Raw genomic sequence first — 15,322 nt, 5'->3', positions numbered from 1 at the left:
CTCCATACACACATACACATCCACACAGGAAAGCAGCCAGTCTTCTGGATACACAATTTTTATTTGTAAATCCACATCTCTTAGCTTAGAGGCACTAATTCTATAGAATTTTTTTCTATCTTACAATATTTAGACTGGCCAAAAATCAGGGAAAATGTCTTTGAACTATAGTCATAAAGAAATTTAACTTGGTGCTTATGAAAGCACCTACATACTAAATTCCTGTGCTAGGCTTCAGTAGGAAGTGTGATCACATTTAGTTTCAAAGTTCAACAGTTTCAATTATAGATAAACACGTACCCACAGATCCAGGCAGGACAGATTGCAGCTAGTGGCAGAAAATAGTCAAGAGGGGGTCAGAGCCTCCTGCAGGACTCGGTGGTTCAGCTCTCTCCCAGTCTGGTCTCTCTTATCTCCTTAAATAGGACCAATCAGGCCAACTGACCTATGGCTCTCCTTATCCCACTGGAACCTGAGCATTCACCTTATTCTCCCTAAGACTTGCCCTCTTTTCTCTGATTCCTGGAAATGTTTTTAGGTTTCACCTGACTTTTTGCTCTGCCATCACTAGACTAACCAAGTAGAAAATTTTGCATGAGAATTACTTACCTCATTTAAGAAGTACTGACTAGAGACAGGGCAGTAAAATTAGGGATAAATAAAAGTTTTGCTGTTCATTTGAAAGGAAAAAATGGCCTTTATTGAGAAAAGTAAGATAAAAACATTTCCATACATGATCATGTGAAATAGCATTCAAAATGGAAATTAATCATATGTTTTAAGTTGATTAAAGAGTAAAAGAAAGGGTCTCTTTCAAGACAAGAGGGGACAAAAAAAGAATGCTGTATAAGAGCAACTGAAAACTAAGTAGGAACAGATGTGCATGCCTTTCCCTTTAAAGAGTTAGCACAGAATTTATATTCTGACATTTCCTTTAAGAACAGGTCAACAAAAGAAAAATGAAATAGTTGCATATTGTAAACTGGTCACAGTGACACTTGTGGAAAATATCAGAAGTAACAGTAAATGGAAAAATGCCCAAAATGTATGAATCCAAGGGAGGCTAAAATGCCCTTTCCTCACCTATTCGCCTAAAGAGCTCAAATTCATCCTTCAAGTTCTAGCCCAATCATCACCACTTCTGGCAAATCACCACTCTCACTGCCAAGCAGCACCCAGTGCCTCCTTCGTGCTCCCTGGCACTCCGCCCATGGCTCCATTATAACATTTGCCACACTTTTGGGATCATTTACACTTATTATGTCTCTTCCCTTTCTTCAAGACTAATAAGACTATGAGTGAGTGAGTGAGTGAAGTTGCTCAGTCATGTCTGACTCTTTGCGACCCCATGGACTGTAAACTACCAGTCTCCTCCCTCCATGGGATTCTCCAGGCAAGAGTACTGGAGTGGGTTACCATTTCCTTCTCCAGGGGATCTTCCTGACCCAGGGATCGAACCCGGGTCTCCCGCATTCCAGGCAGACGCTTTAACCTCTGAGCTACCAGGGAAGCCCCCAAAAGACTATAACTTATTTTTTTTCTGTTATTCCTGGTGTCTGGCAAAGGGGAAAGGCGTCTATCCACTTAATTAAGATCTGCTAAGATGTTCTATGTAGAGGCAACTGTGTCTGTATGTGAAGGACATATAAAAATCAGTAAGATACTTCTATAAAGAAGTAGATATCCTTCTGCAAAGTGCAGATAAAAAGCTTTGTTATTATATATAAAAGAAACATAGGAAGATTCTAAAAGGTGGAGAGGAGAAGGCAGACAGGCTAGGGACCTCAAGACCCAAGGAGCAACACTGCAATGAGTTTCCCTGGGTTTTCTTTTAGTTCATATACCCCAGACTTGTTGCTGAAAAAGTCAGAAACCTGGAAATTCCAACAAGTAAGGACAAAAAGAAGCCCCAAGAAAGGCCTGCTATCTTTCCAGCCAAAGGACCAGAAGAGGAGTGGCCTAGCAAGAAAGAAAACAGTAACCACTCCACTCCAACTAAACATCACCATGTCAGGAAAGACAGGGGCTTGCCAGGCTGTGAAGAGTTGCCCCAAGTTCTCTGCCAGAATAGCATCAGAGAAGGCTGAGTAGGAAACTGGTAATTTTATTCCCAATAGTGATTAAAAAAAACAAAACAAAACAAAAACACTTTCCTTGCCACCCCTGTCCATAGCATCAGTGAAGACGACATGGGAGCACCAATGAGGAACCCAGCACATCCAATGGCAACCCACTCCAGTGTTCTTGCCTGGAGAATCCCAGGGACGGGAGAAGGTGGGCTGGTGGGCTGCTGTCTATGGGGTCGCACAGGGTTGGACATGACTGAAGTGACTTAGCAGCAGCAGCACATCCCAGGCAGGGAGGCAGCAATGGAGATAGAGTAGGATATTGAATTCCCACTCTGTCCAGCAACAAGGGTTTCTCCTCACTCCGAGTGTCAATAGAGGGTAAAAATTCCTGGACTCTAACACAACTGGCATTAATAGGATAGTGCCCCCCATTCTCCTGCTAAAGTCAGCTAAAGCAGAAAGGGTAAATGAGATCCACAGTCTCAAACATAACCCCTAAAATGTCCAGGTTTCAGCTGAAAATCATTTATTACAACAAGAACCAGAAAAATATTTTTGAATAAAAAAAGATAACAGATGCCAACATAAAGACAACACATGTAGGAATTATCTGACAAGGATTTTACAACATCCATCATAATGCTTCAATAAGCAATTATGAACATGTTTGAAACAAATGCAAAACTGGAAAGTCTCAGCAAAGAGATAAAAATTCTCAGCAAGGAAATAAAAGCTACAAAGAATCAAATGGAAATTTTAGAAACAAAAAATCCACAATACTGAAATATAAAAATCAATGAATGGGCTCAACAGCAAAATGAAATTAGAGGAAGGAATCTGTGAAATTGAAGACAGAGCAATAGAAATGAACAATAGAAACTACCCAATCTGAATAACAGAGAAAAAAGAGACTGGGGGAAAAGAATAAATTTATAGAACTTCAGGGACCTGTGGGACTAAAATAAAATCAATGAAACTTTCTAAATAAGTAAATAATTTTCAGATGCAAAGTGTATTATCTAAAGGTTTTGGGGCCCCTATGCTATTGAAGAACAAGTGGAATGTGAAGGACAAATACAGACCTTTGGTGTTATTAATAATATAACACTTAAATCAGACTCAAGTAGCCTAAAAAATGAATGTAGCTTTTGAACATTCACAGGTTGGTACTGAAGGGTGTGTATATATATATATATATATATATATATATATATATATATATGGTCTATGAAGTGAAGAAAATCAAGTTCATTTATCATGAGTATTAAGAAGATATAAAACGATGGTAATACATTCTCTTCAAATCAATGGAACTTCAAAATGAACATCTCAGAACAGTACAGCTCTGTTGCTAATAGAGTGATTTTTGTGTATAGAGGAAAACATTTCTATTACTTGGATGAAAAATGCTATCTTGCATGAGTTGACAAGCCCCATGAAGTTTCACTAAGACAAGACACACTTTTAACGGTATAAAATAACCATTATTGGAGTTATTTTCAACCTATATTATCAGTGATCAGATTGGGAATATTTTTATTTTTTGGTACAAATGTAGACTAAATTTTATAAAGGGTAGATACACTCAGTACAGATGGTCCCTCAAAGTTTAACCTGAAAGAATCATTAAATCGGAAGAAACCCAGTTACAATTTAAACATAGTTAGCTTTTGAGGGGGTGTACAGAAGAGATAAAAATAGGGCTTCAAATATTTCTGCTCCCATTAACTTTTCTGATTAAAATGAAAATAAATGAATATCCAAGTTAAAAAGAATCCAGAATCACTTTTAAATTCCTGTGAATGAACTAATGAAACATGGTCTACTCCAATCCTATTCATTAGTCTGGTGTTTGTCAGCATCACAGAAATTTATTAATGATAATATGATTCAAACATCTGGTGTCCAGAGAATGTTCACAGCTCCTTCTGCCCTTAAGAGAAGTAGAAGAGCAGTTTTAGGTATGATCTGTCTTTATTCCCAAATCTGAACAATTCTTTTTTTTTTCTTTTTCTTTTTGAACAATTCTTACACATTCAAACATGTGTGAGACCCAGTAGGAACACCTTCCTACTGTCATGCGGAGGCCACAAGTTTCCCTGAGAAGGTCGTGTATCACAGAGGATTCCCAGTTCTAACTCTGGTCGACAGTCTCCAAACAATGCAACAGTGTAAATAGAGGATGTATAAAACAGAAGGCTCTTTCACAAAGATTTACTGCTGTGTTTTTGGAATAAAAAAAGTTTCAGTCTTCTTGGTTAAAGGTTGGCAAATGTGTTTTCAACTTTAAAATGTCTGAAATTGGCTCTTTTCTTTCTTGATAGAAGCTGAGTCCGGTGATGTGTTCAACATCTGTGATCCGAGCTGTGTGTAGCTTCAACAGTTCTTCAACCCATAAGGATTCATGCTTCCCGTGCTATGAGGGTGGGAAAGGAAGAAAAGTCACTGGACAATAGTCAGTCCACCTTCCCCACACTCTCTGCATCTCCCTCGTTGTAATCAGCCATGACACCCTGTCTCTTAAATGGCAGATGCCATGAGAATTGTTAGGCATAATCCCTGCTCTTGAGCAGTTCACCATCCAATACATACCATTCATGTTTGTTTAGTAGATGTATCAAATCTGAGGAAAGTATATGTGGAACAGATGTACCTACAGTGCCTTGGTGCAAGAAACACCAAAGTATGGGGTTAAAAATGTTGGAAAACAAAAGTAACATGCCATGGTAGAAAGAATATGGGAATTAGCAGAAAGGAACTTGGAATGATGCCAAAGAACTGATGCCTTCAAACAACAGTGCTGGAAAAGACTCCTGAGAGCCCCTCAGACAGCAAAATCAAACTAGTCAATCTTAAGGGAAATCAACCCTGAATACTGGCTGGAAGCACTGATGCTGAAGTTGAAACTCCAGTATTTTGGTTATCTGATGCAGACAGCAAACTCATTGGAAAAGTCCCTGATGCTGGGAAAGATTGAGGTCAGAAAAAGAAGAGAGCATCAGAGGATGAGATGGCCGGATGGCATCACTGATGCAGTGGACATGAACTTGGGTGAACTTTGGGAGATGGTGAGGGGCAGAGAGGCCTGGCATCCTGCAGTCCATGGAGCTGCAAAGAGTCAGAATGATTGGGTGACTGAACAACAACTTGGATTCAAGTTCTACTTCTACCATCATCCTACCAGGTAAACTGAGGCAAGTTATTTAGTATCTGAATACGAATTCTCTTACCTGCGCCCTCCTCACAGGGTTGCTCTAAAGATCAAACACAATGATGTGTGCAAATGAGCTGTACAAATGCTAGTTCTTATCAGAATCAGTTATCTACACAGCTGCAATGAAGAAAGGGTTAGGGGAAGTGGAAAAATACACTTTCACTTCTGGTGAAGTAGTGAAGTTCTAGCTAATATGAGATCAAAAAAGAATTAAAGGCTTATGCTCTGGCGCATGGAGGCAGAGATGGAAATCATACATCCATATGTTGGTGTAAATTTTTCTGAAAATGGAGACTGGAGAAAGTCAGATGAAGAACATATCCACGGGCTGGTGTGCTATGATTATACTTTAAAGACATACTTCAATAAAGGTTCATGTGCCCTGATGATATTATTAGTTGCAAATAATAAATACAGACTTTTCACATAAAAGATCAATAATTTCCATTAGCTTCCAGCATCCACCACCCAGTACTACTGTTATACTCAGTCTCCTCCACTCCAGCAACCCTCTCTCTGGCTTGCAAGGAAAGAGCCTGACTCAGTAGACTACTTGGCCAGTAGATATTGGCCATCTGTTTCAGCATTTACATGAATAAATAAAAGACATCTGTTCTCTCAAGCCAAATCCAGCTAATCCTTAGTCACTATTTCAGACATGAAACAGAAGGGGTCAGTAAGTATATGTGCTATGTACTTAGTTGGTCAGTCATGTCCAACTCTTTGTGACCCCATGGACTGTAGCCCACCAGGCTCCTCTGTCCATGGGGATTATCTAGGCAAGAATACTGGAGTGGGTTGGCATGCCCTTCTCCAGGGGATCTTCTCAACCCAGGGATCGAACCCAGGTCTCTCTCATTGAAGGTGGATTTGTTACCATCTGAGCCACCAGGGAAGACCAAGTATATCTGATACACCTTCAAACAATTCACTTTCTGGTTCAAATCCAATATTCAGTGTCTTCTTGTTACACTGCCATTATAGAATTTGTTAAATGCTTATATTTAAGTTATCGGTATGATAGCTTTTGGAATGGTACAGATAGAAAAGTAACTTAACACCTAATTCAAGGCACTTAACATCATTTTGGTTAGTAAAATGTAAGTATAAATCTATTGCAGCCCTTTTTTTTCCAGGGGAGGGCCCAGAATTTATACACAGATTAAGTGACTAAGCCATATGACGTCAACAAAGTTTTTACGTTTTGATCTTACTGTTAGTGCTTTTAACAGACAAGAGTAATCTTCTTTGAATAAACTAAGAGGATCAAGTTTAAAACCATTCTATAATCTCAAACATGTATCTTCTAGTTATCTCTTCTTTTCCCACAGTAATGTCAGATGTAAGACATGCACAAACATATTTATATATCAATGCTTAAAGATAAATTAACAAAGGCCACTTACCGCACAGCTTTCACTATTGTCAGTCCTGTGAGGCAAAATGAAAGCCATGGCATCTAAATTTTCACACTGTAAGGGAGTCTGGGATGTGTTTTTACAACTTGTTAGCACAAGGAAGAAGTGAGTTGGAATCAGAACTTCCAAATTACGGATGATTTTGCTGTTTCTGTAAAATATGGTAATATTCACTTTAAGAAAAAAATAACTATTCCCTTTAATGACTATTTCACTCAAGTATATTTTTAATACAATACATCTCCAAATAAAGTTCAGTCAAATAATTAAACATATTGTAAGAAGTTAGTCATCATAATACCTCACATTTTCTACCAGATGGAGAAGAAGAAGAATTAGAAGACATAGAAACACAATCCAAATAATGTTACTTTTTACAGAAATTTATTAAAACTTTGTATTTTTTTTTTTTTTGTAATTCCACCTTAATAAATTGGAATTGAGACACTAAGGGAAAAAATCGTCAATTTTGAATATGTACAACCAGGACTCTAAAGCATTACTGAGAATCTTTTAAATTCCAGGCAGTTATGAACAGAAAGTCAAAGAGAGAGAACTGGTTTGAGATTTTTTTCATTCTGGCTCATTCAGAGAAGCTGTTGTTTTAACTGGATCTTCTTTCCTATTCTATAACTTTGTTTTTACTTTTTTTTTTTTAATTAAAGCATATTCTCAAAGATGTCCCAAGTAACACCTTTACCTCATCTTAATTCTATTTCCTTAGGCCTCAAGACTAGATTTGTTTGGGAAAAAAAAAGAAGATTCATTTGGTTTTTTAGTTATCTTTCAAAATTTAAGGTAGTGGTGGTATCATTAAAAAAAAAAAAAAAACCACAATCTTATGTGGAACCATGATACATAAAGCATATTAAAATGTGTTCCAGTTGAAGCTGTGAATGGAAAAGGTATAAGTTCTCTTCTTTACCCATTCTCCTGCTGCCACCTCTGAGGCATTTCCATAGGATCCTTATGCCTTAAAGAATATAATAAAAATATAATTTCACAAATGATGTGGTCACAGGTGTATATGTGTAAACAGTAATCTCTAAGTCAGCCTGAGGGAGTAGTTCTCAGACAGGGGCTGAATCCCAGTGGATGCTTCACTCCACTTTTCTCATAGACTGAAGAACCAAAATTGCTTCCAAAGATTTTGCAATTGTTTTAATAAAGATCAACCAATCTCTAAAATGTTCTTCCTTTTTCCTTTATGAAAGCACCACTGATGGTTTCTCAAGAAGGTCACTGTATCATTCAGAGACTGGAAGGGGGCAGGGAACAACCTTTAAAAACATAATATAGCCCAAGGACAGGACATAAATTGGTTAGAACAAACTAGGTCCAAGGTGGCAGACGATTCAAATTCCACTAGACCTTGGGGGCCAATATACACTTACAGTAACACATCAGCATCCTAATTGACACCCCCACAGGCACCATGACAGTTCCAAGGCTGACCATAAAGACCAGAGAGTGGGCAATGCCCAATTTCTGGAAATACCCTCCCCTTCCTCAAAAGAGCTGGAATACCCCTCCCACTCATTAGCCTGTGAAATCACCCACCCCTATAAAAACTGACACTCCATACCCTGGCGCCTCTTGCCTTCTGAGATGGCCCACATTCCATCTATGGAGTGTGTCTCTCCCGGAATAAACCCTCTTTCTCTTTACTATGTCTCGCTCTTGAAGTCTTTTCTGTATGGAGCCAGCAACCCACACTTGGTGGCCATCTCAGGGACTCAGAAGCGATCTGGGACATGGCCATCCTCGTCCACCCCACTTTCGCTCCTGCAACAAATTCCCCTTGCAGCAGAGTTGGATAAAACTGAAAGCTGTGACATTCAAGCTACGGAACGCTGCGGCACTATGGCTTTCTGTCTTCTGCTCCTTTGACGCAGGATGCCTCCAGCCACGCTGTATCATTCTTTGTCTCGAAACTGGCAGTTTGCTAGTTAAAACAGCATCTTCGCAATAGCCACAGAAAGAGATTTTAAACACTGTTGTTATCTTCTTAACAAAAGGCAGAGTCAGTATTTAATATGAGCTATAGAATTATTCATCTAAGCTGAGTGGGGGATAAACACTACTTTCATCTAAAAAAATATTTTACTGAACATCAAAATATCAAAATTAATCAGCTATTTCAAGGGGCTTCCTGCATAATCAGAAATGTCAGCTATACAAATACGAATAGTTAGATAGAAGAGGTTCTGCTGACTCAACTGGATGGTAGTCCCATTGGAGAGCTGTATTTAAGAGTAAATGAAATATGTTCTTACTGCTTCAGAGTCTCCAAGGAATCATAACGTCCGTCATAATCAGAATCAAACACAGGACCGCTAACAACATTGAGACCGTTTCTTTCTTCAGCATATCTCTGCAGTAAGGTGCCATGCAAGTAGTGCCATATAACTGAAACAAGAAGGAAGACGCCACAGTGTCAAAAGAACAAGATGACGTAAATCAACTACGAACCAAATTATGAATCAAAATTAGCATTTGTCATAATTAGGGATAAAGTGAAGTCTGGCCAAAAATCCATTGTTCAGCTTTTGCTCTTTGAAAGACTAACGAGCAAATGCTGAAGTCAATTCTACTTCAGGCATCCCTAAACATATGTATTATCAATGAAGCTGAGATCACATATTATCATTAAGCATAAAAAATATAAGAACACAAACAAGGCAAGCTATTCAAATTTATTGTTAACATCTGTATTTTTTTTGAAATATTCTAGAGCAATGGCACCCCACTCCAGTACTCTTGCCTGGAAAATCCCATGGATGGAGGAGCCTGGTAGGCTGCAGTTCACAGGGTCGCTAAGAGTCGGACACGACTGAGCGACTTCACTTTCACTTTTCCCTTTCATGCATTGAAGAAGGAAATGGCAACCCACTCCAGTGTTCTTGCCTGGAGAATCCCAGGGACGGGGGAGCCTGGTGGGCTGCCGTCTATGGGATCGCACAGAGTCGGACACGACTGAAGCGACTTAGCAGCAGCAGCAGCAGAGAATTTTTAACTATTCAAAAGCATTCTAGAGGTAAACTACAATAAAATTTTCCTTGTATGCTCTGTAAATTACTTAAAGTATAAATGTGTATTTATTCTTAAAAAAGCCAATAGTTACAATAATTAATAATGATGTAAAATCTATTCATTTTAAATTAAAAACAATTATCAAGAACTTCCAAATAGTTAAATAAGGCAACAGACTGAAATTTAATATCTATTAGTAGATTACATTAGCTAGACAAGTTAGGAGTAACATTACATTCTTTTCCCACCAAAAGTGTTTGTAAGATTAAAAATTTTACCTTGAAAACTCTGGTACATGGGCACTATATTAGTTGTAAGTAATGCTTCAGAATATACTTGACTTGAACCTTTATGTAATTCTACAAAGAAAATAACAAGAACAACTATTTCATTCTTCACAAATCACAGTAAGAATTATACTTTCTCATGGGGGTATTTAAAAAATGGGCTATCATCTTAAACTCGTAACACTTTCCCAAGTACTAGATCAAGGCGGGTAATGCAATGTGATCAGGTCCCTTAAAAAAACATTGGATCTTTTCTTCTTCAAGATGAAGAAACAAAATCTTTAATACGAAGGGCCTAAATTAAACATATTCAAATTTTACCTCATTTGCCTTATTTTCAACTAAAGTACATTGTGTCAACAATCTTTCCCTGAACTCTTTCACAGAGAAAAGTAAAAATGAGAACATCTGGCTTCAGAACACCTACTAACCAGAAAAAACATCACAAGGGATGTCTTTCCTGAAATGTGCTGTACAAGGCTTCTTTGTATGGACTTCTGGCTTGGACCTATTTTTATAACGCAAAAGCCAAGTTCTGACTTCAGAAGCTTGCTCTGGGGACTGAACTGGATATTGAGCATATTGACTGGAGTCTTCTGACTTTTTTCCTTTTTAGGCTGGCCTCAAAATGTCTTCTCATTAACATACAGATCTGCCACTTGAAAAAACAGAATAAGATTTCAGAAAAAAAAAAAAAAGCCATTGCCCAGGGGCTCTGTATCAGTGCAAGAGCAAGCAAACTCAGGCTCTCCTTTTACCTCATTCTTTGACAAATCAGAGTTTTCTTTTTAAACAACAAAATGCTATCTCCTTCCTAAGAACCCTGATGCATCCTTTTGACCTGAGTTTCTCAAATTCTGTTTAAAAGAAATGCAGAAAAGTGAAGAATGTTCTATCTACTGTGGTTACCCTAAATCCATCACTCTCCAAACAAAAGTAAACAGGTTTCCAAAACTTAAGTTTTAGATACTTGAAAAATTTCCCTAATAGTTCCATTTTCCACTCACAGTTTTCATCAATAAATAAACAAGATGTACACGTCCCCATAAGAAAGGAAAGGAAATGGTAGAAAGAAAGAACATAAGGGAAAGGGAACATCAGCGAGGAAGAGACTTACGTGGTGGGGAGAGGAACCCATAGCTCAGTTTAGCGTTATTTTTATAAAATGAACATTTATGGACAGGACTAAGAGGGATTCGGAGATCCTGGTAAAGACAGTTGGAAAAGTCTTCTGTAGAGAAACTGTCCTGAAGAACAAAATGAAAAGGACAATCAGGGATGAGGCATATAGAACAGAACGCTAGAGCTTTACAAATAATTAAAGGTGAACCACGTCATAAAATCATGTGGGTCTGCTTGTCTGTTCATGCCCTGCACTTTTCACTTTTCTATTAGTGTATTCATCTTGTTTCTAACCAACGTGTAGAAACTCTTTATAATATTAAAGATATTAATCACTTGTCATATATGTGCAAATTTTTCCTACCATGTTGTGCTACCTTTGTTTATAATATTTTTGTCTATTCAGTTTCAAACTTTTGTGCAGTGAATTGCTGATTTTTAGAGATCAGACTTTTCCATATTACAATACAGCCAAAAATGGTGGGGGGCGGTGGGGGAAAGCCATGGAACAGCAATTCAATATGAAAACCTCATGAGTAGTGATGACTCAATTTTTGCAGCTTTCATTATATAAGAAAACTGAAAATTCAAACAGAGTCCTAGGACATTATAATTAAGGTATTAAACTATAATAAATAGGATGGGGACCTACAAAAAACTGGGTAAACTGCTGTATACTGAGTGGTCCAAAAAGTTTGTTTGGGTTTTTTGAAGATGTTATGGAAAAACACAAGTCAAGTTTTTGGCAAACTCAATATTACAAAGTCAATTAAAAAGTGTTTGAAATGTTTGAAGATGTTCTTCAAAAATTAAAAATCAAATTAAGGTAGAAACTTTATGTACATATGTGAATGTGTGTGTGTATTCTCTCTACATACAGATACAAAAATTACATATATATGAACAATCTTAGTGAGTAGTAACAATAACTCTGTTTTTAAAATCTAACTGCTATAGTCAACTAAGCTCTCTCAAATCCCCTTTCTATCCCTTAAGAGCATCCTATATCTTACCAGACATTTTCAATTTCTGAAAATCTGGTCAGTCTAATTTAGACCCTGATGCTGGGAAAGAATGAGGGCAGGAGGGGAAGAGGGCAACAGAGGATGAGATGGTTGATGGCCATCACTTACTCAATGGACTTGAGTTTGAAGAAACTCCAAGAGATAGTGAAGGACAGGGAAGCCTGGTGTGCTGCAGTCCATGGGGTCACAAAGAGTCGGACACGACTTAGGGACTGAACAACAACTAGTTTAAAACTTTATTTCCAGGTAAGATCTAAATCTCATCTCCTGCCTCTAATCTCTTTCTCAAGCTCTATTTCTTTCCTCATTTATCTTGCTACCAAAGCATCCAGGGGGTGAGGGTGAAGGAGAATGGTGGTCTTATTCTGGAATATCTTCCCCTACTCCTTTCAAGGCTGAACTCCTCTAGTCTGGGTGGTGGACAGGACCCCAGGCCTCTCCCTGGTTTGGTCTGGGAGGTCTCCCTGTAGGTGGTATATGTACTGAGGTTACTGAGCTTCAATGTCCTCCTCCATCCCTGAGGGCCCAAGATTTGGGCAGCTGAGGGAAATCCTTGTACTTACACAGCTGTGTATTTAGAAATAATAACTGTAATTGATTGTGAAAGTGATTTCATGAAATTAGAAATTAGCATCATCAAATATTAAAACCAAGAAAAAAAAACCAAAGCATGCAAGAAACCTTCACTGCATACCTTCATTTCACAAAGGTTTGCTCTGAATGTCAAAGTCACATAGCTAGTCAGTGGCCAAGCTAGAACCGGGACCTAAATTTTCTGACTCTCGGCTCAGTGATCTAATTTGGGAGCTGGTTACAGAGCCGAGATGGACAGTGAGAAATGATGCTGACGAAGTTTTGCTTAGTAATAATATAAAATAGCCACGCAGAGGTACAGAGATCTTAGTAATAATATAAAATAGCCACGCAGAGGTAAAGAGATCTTAGTAATAATATAAAATAGCCACGCAGAGGTAAAGAGATCTTAGTAATAATATAAAATAGCCACGCAGAGGTAAAGAGATCTTAGTAATAATATAAAATAGCCACGCAGAGGTAAAGAGATCTTAGTAATAATATAAAATAGCCACGCAGAGGTAAAGAGATCTTAGTAATAATATAAAATAGCCACGCAGAGGTAAAGAGATCTTAGTAATAATATAAAATAGCCACGCAGAGGTAAAGAGATCTTAGTAATAATATACAATAGCCACGCAGAGGTAAAGAGATCTTAGTAATAATATAAAATAGCCACGCAGAGGTAAAGAGATCTTAGTAATAATATAAAATAGCCACGCAGAGGTACAGAGATCTTAGTAATAATATAAAATAGCCACGCAGAGGTAAAGAGATCTTAGTAATAATATACAATAGCCACGCAGAGGTAAAGAGATCTTAGTAATAATATAAAATAGCCACGCAGAGGTAAAGAGATCTTAGTAATAATATAAAATAGCCACGCAGAGGTACAGAGATCTTAGTAATAATATAAAATAGCCACGCAGAGGTACAGAGATCTTAGTAATAATATACAATAGCCACGCAGAGGTACAGAGATCTTAGTAATAATATAAAATAGCCACGCAGAGGTACAGAGATCTTAGTAATAATATACAATAGCCACGCAGAGGTACAGAGATGACAAATACTTGCATTTCTGCCGATGGTGTAGGATGCCCAAAGGGGCATCAGGATGTCACGGCTGTAACCACTCACAAACTGGTGCTGGTAAAGCAGACAGACAGTGCTGTTCTGGAGAACTCTGGGTCTTCCATAGGGTAGAGCGCCACGCTTAATGGTCTTCTCTTGGGTCATAGGGGGAAGTGAAACCACCGTTCAAACACACTTAGTGTGCTTTGTATGGTAAGATATAATGATACACCCTCATCTGATTCCTTTCTCTACTTAATCCTATTGAAAAATTATTTGTAACTGCAAAATAAAACTACTTACAAAGAACAGAACCATAAGTAATTTAAAAAGAACAAAAGGAGTTCACAAGAGTGTGTGCCTATGTAGATCCTGAACTATCAATGTGATATTAAGATATCACAAGAAGATACTACATGAGATTGCTAGGGATTTCAGTAATTAGGACTTATGTTACTAAAATTCTTTAATATTATCTTTATTACCTATTTTCCAAGACATAATATCAAAAGAAAGTTTTCTGGATGATGTGTATACTCAGAAAGCAAAAATTTTAAACTGAAATTATGAGACTACCCCAAATGGAATAATAGCACATATACCATTTATTGCCCTTTTCTCAAGCATCAGATGCTTTATAGAATTCTCTGTATGTATCATTGAATTTAATTCATATGGACCCCTATAAATTGAGGCTATATACTTATTTTACAGATGAGAAAAGAGCAACTTATAGGGAACAAATACTTTTTCCATGGACATACGGTTTCTAAGCTCATATTCAAACCCATATCTACTCAGTTCCAAAGGTTGTCATTTTTCACCATGACACTTTGCCACCTTGGGGTCATCTAAAATTTCTATAATCTGTGCATTTATAGAGATTTTATAGAGAGAAGTCCAAGTCAAGAGCACGCAGAATTCACTTTTTTATTCCAGCAAGAAAAAAACTGTTAGCCAAGTAACTTAAGGATCTGAGACTGTGTCAAGGACCATCAAAGGGATACTAAATACCCACACTTCATCAGTTGTCTGCATATGCTTAATTTTCATTCAAGAGTTATGAAGAAGTGACTTTAGATAAATCAGTTTATACTACCTTATAATTAAGAACTAAGTGAAACAGAAATTTAAAAATTTAAAAACAGGTATTTTAAATGGAATCTGAGGATCTATTATTATAATATAAACCTATACATATCTTCAAAATCTCAAAATACTCCACTGAGTCCATAAAGAGTGATTCAGCTTCCAGTAACTACATTACGTACTGCTTCCACTGTAAACACCCCTTCCTTCCTTATGACTAACAGTTTGGATTGTCAAGCTAAAAAGTTCACCCAGTTCATCAGGTGGTCCTCCACCACTACCTTATTCTATTGGTTATTCTCAAACAATGACCCCAAACTAATTTTGAGCTTCACATTGTTGAGAAAAATCCTGCTTACCTTCTGCCATAGTCAGATTCAACTGTGTCTGAAAATCCACAATTGGCAAAATCTAAAAA

The 15,322-nt window shown here is 37.6% G+C and overlaps 1 protein-coding gene across 4 annotated transcripts in view; it reads right to left on the bottom strand.

Moving 5' to 3' along the window:
* Positions 1-677: 677 nt before the first annotated feature.
* Positions 678-15,322, bottom strand: part of ENPP1 (ectonucleotide pyrophosphatase/phosphodiesterase 1) — a 74,453-nt gene continuing 59,808 nt past the window's right edge. For all 4 annotated transcript variants that reach the window (XM_086316543.1, XM_086316545.1, XM_086316542.1 and 1 more), the window contains exons 19-25: positions 15,264-15,315; positions 13,819-13,970; positions 11,139-11,268; positions 10,013-10,093; positions 8,978-9,110; positions 6,690-6,852; positions 678-4,485 (exon numbers count right to left, since the gene is read on the bottom strand). In XM_086316543.1, the coding sequence (XP_086172669.1) occupies positions 4,315-4,485; positions 6,690-6,852; positions 8,978-9,110; positions 10,013-10,093; positions 11,139-11,268; positions 13,819-13,970; positions 15,264-15,315 (882 nt within the window). In that variant the 3' untranslated portion in view covers positions 678-4,314. The remainder of the gene's footprint in view (positions 4,486-6,689; positions 6,853-8,977; positions 9,111-10,012; positions 10,094-11,138; positions 11,269-13,818; positions 13,971-15,263; positions 15,316-15,322) is intronic.

The sequence above is a fragment of the Bos grunniens genome, chromosome 9, assembly GCF_055505025.1.
Source record: "Bos grunniens cultivar Pamir isolate PY7600 chromosome 9, Bosgru_T2T1.0, whole genome shotgun sequence".
Classification (NCBI taxonomy): Eukaryota; Metazoa; Chordata; class Mammalia; order Artiodactyla; family Bovidae; genus Bos; species Bos grunniens.
Note: the sequence above shows the minus strand (reverse complement) of the source record. Positions and strands in the feature narration are given on the sequence as shown.